Genomic DNA, 1,155 nt, shown 5'->3' on the forward strand with positions numbered 1-1,155 from the left:
ATGGACGCTGCCAATGAGTCTTCAGAAGGAAGCCCATTCATCCTACTGGGACTAACAACAAATCCCAGCCAGCAGCGACCTCTTTTCGTGCTCTTCTTGGTCCTCTATGTGGCGGGCATCCTAGGTAATGGACTCATCGTGGCTGCCATCCGAGCCAGTCCAGCCCTTCACACTCCCATGTACTTCCTGCTGGCCCACCTGTCCTTTGCTGACCTCTGCTTTACCTCCGTCACGGTACCTAAGATGCTGGCCAACCTGCTGGCCCATGACCGCTCCATCTCCCTGGCTGGCTGTCTGACCCAGATGTACTTATTCTTCGCCCTGGGTGTAACTGACAGCTGCCTCCTGGCTGCCATGGCCTATGACCGCTACGTGGCCATCCGGCACCCCCTCCACTATGCCACAAGGATGTCCCGGGCTGTGTGCACAGCCCTGGTGGGGACAGCATGGCTCGTGTCCCACGTCCACTCCCTCCTGCATATCCTACTTATGGCCCGCCTGTCCTTCTGTGCCTCCCACCAAGTGCCCCACTTCTTCTGCGACCACCAGCCTCTCTTAAGGCTCTCCTGCTCTGACACCCGGCACATCCAGCTGCTCATCTTCACCGAGGGCGCCGCAGTGGTGGTCACTCCCTTCCTGCTCATCCTCGCCTCCTACGGGTCCATTGCAGCTGCGGTGCTCCGGCTGCCGTCTGCCGGGGGGAGGCTCCGGGCTGTGTCCACCTGTGGCTCCCACCTGGCCGTGGTGGGCCTCTTCTACGGGACAGTCATCGCAGTCTGCTTCCGGCCCACGTCCCGGTATGAGGCCGAGCAGGGCCGTGTGGCCTCCGTCATGTACACCGTGGTCACGCCCATGCTGAACCCGGTCATCTATAGCCTCCGGAACCGTGATGTGCAGGGGGCACTCAGAGCCCTTTTCACTCGGCGAAGGATCTCAGGGGGTGACTCCTGAGGCCTGGACCCCACCAAGGGCGGACTGCATCGCCCATGGCGACACTCGTGACTGCCATCATCAGCTCTGTGCTTTTTCCAAAACCATAATAATGGCGATCCCTTTCTGAGTGCTACCGTAGTGCAGGTCCTTGCCTGGCCTGACATTATGCCACAATAACCAGTGAAGCAGACTTTTATGACCCAGTTTCACAGATGAAGAAAC

At 59.6% G+C, this 1,155-nt stretch overlaps 1 protein-coding gene across 1 annotated transcript; it reads left to right on the top strand.

Annotated features, from left to right (window-relative positions):
- On the top strand, nt 1-951 carry LOC128056608 (olfactory receptor 1K1). Its single transcript, XM_052649402.1, has one exon. It carries the CDS (start codon nt 1-3, stop codon nt 949-951), a length of 951 nt encoding a protein of 316 aa, XP_052505362.1.
- The last annotated feature ends 204 nt before the right edge of the window (nt 952-1,155 follow it).

Source organism: Budorcas taxicolor, chromosome 11 (assembly GCF_023091745.1).
Source record: "Budorcas taxicolor isolate Tak-1 chromosome 11, Takin1.1, whole genome shotgun sequence".
NCBI lineage: Eukaryota > Metazoa > Chordata > Mammalia > Artiodactyla > Bovidae > Budorcas > Budorcas taxicolor.

Excerpts from the sequence above, each read along its gene's own strand:
- LOC128056608 (XM_052649402.1), top strand. The coding sequence starts at position 1 with ATGGACGCTGCCAATGAGTCTTCAGAAGGAAGCCCATTCATCCTACTG.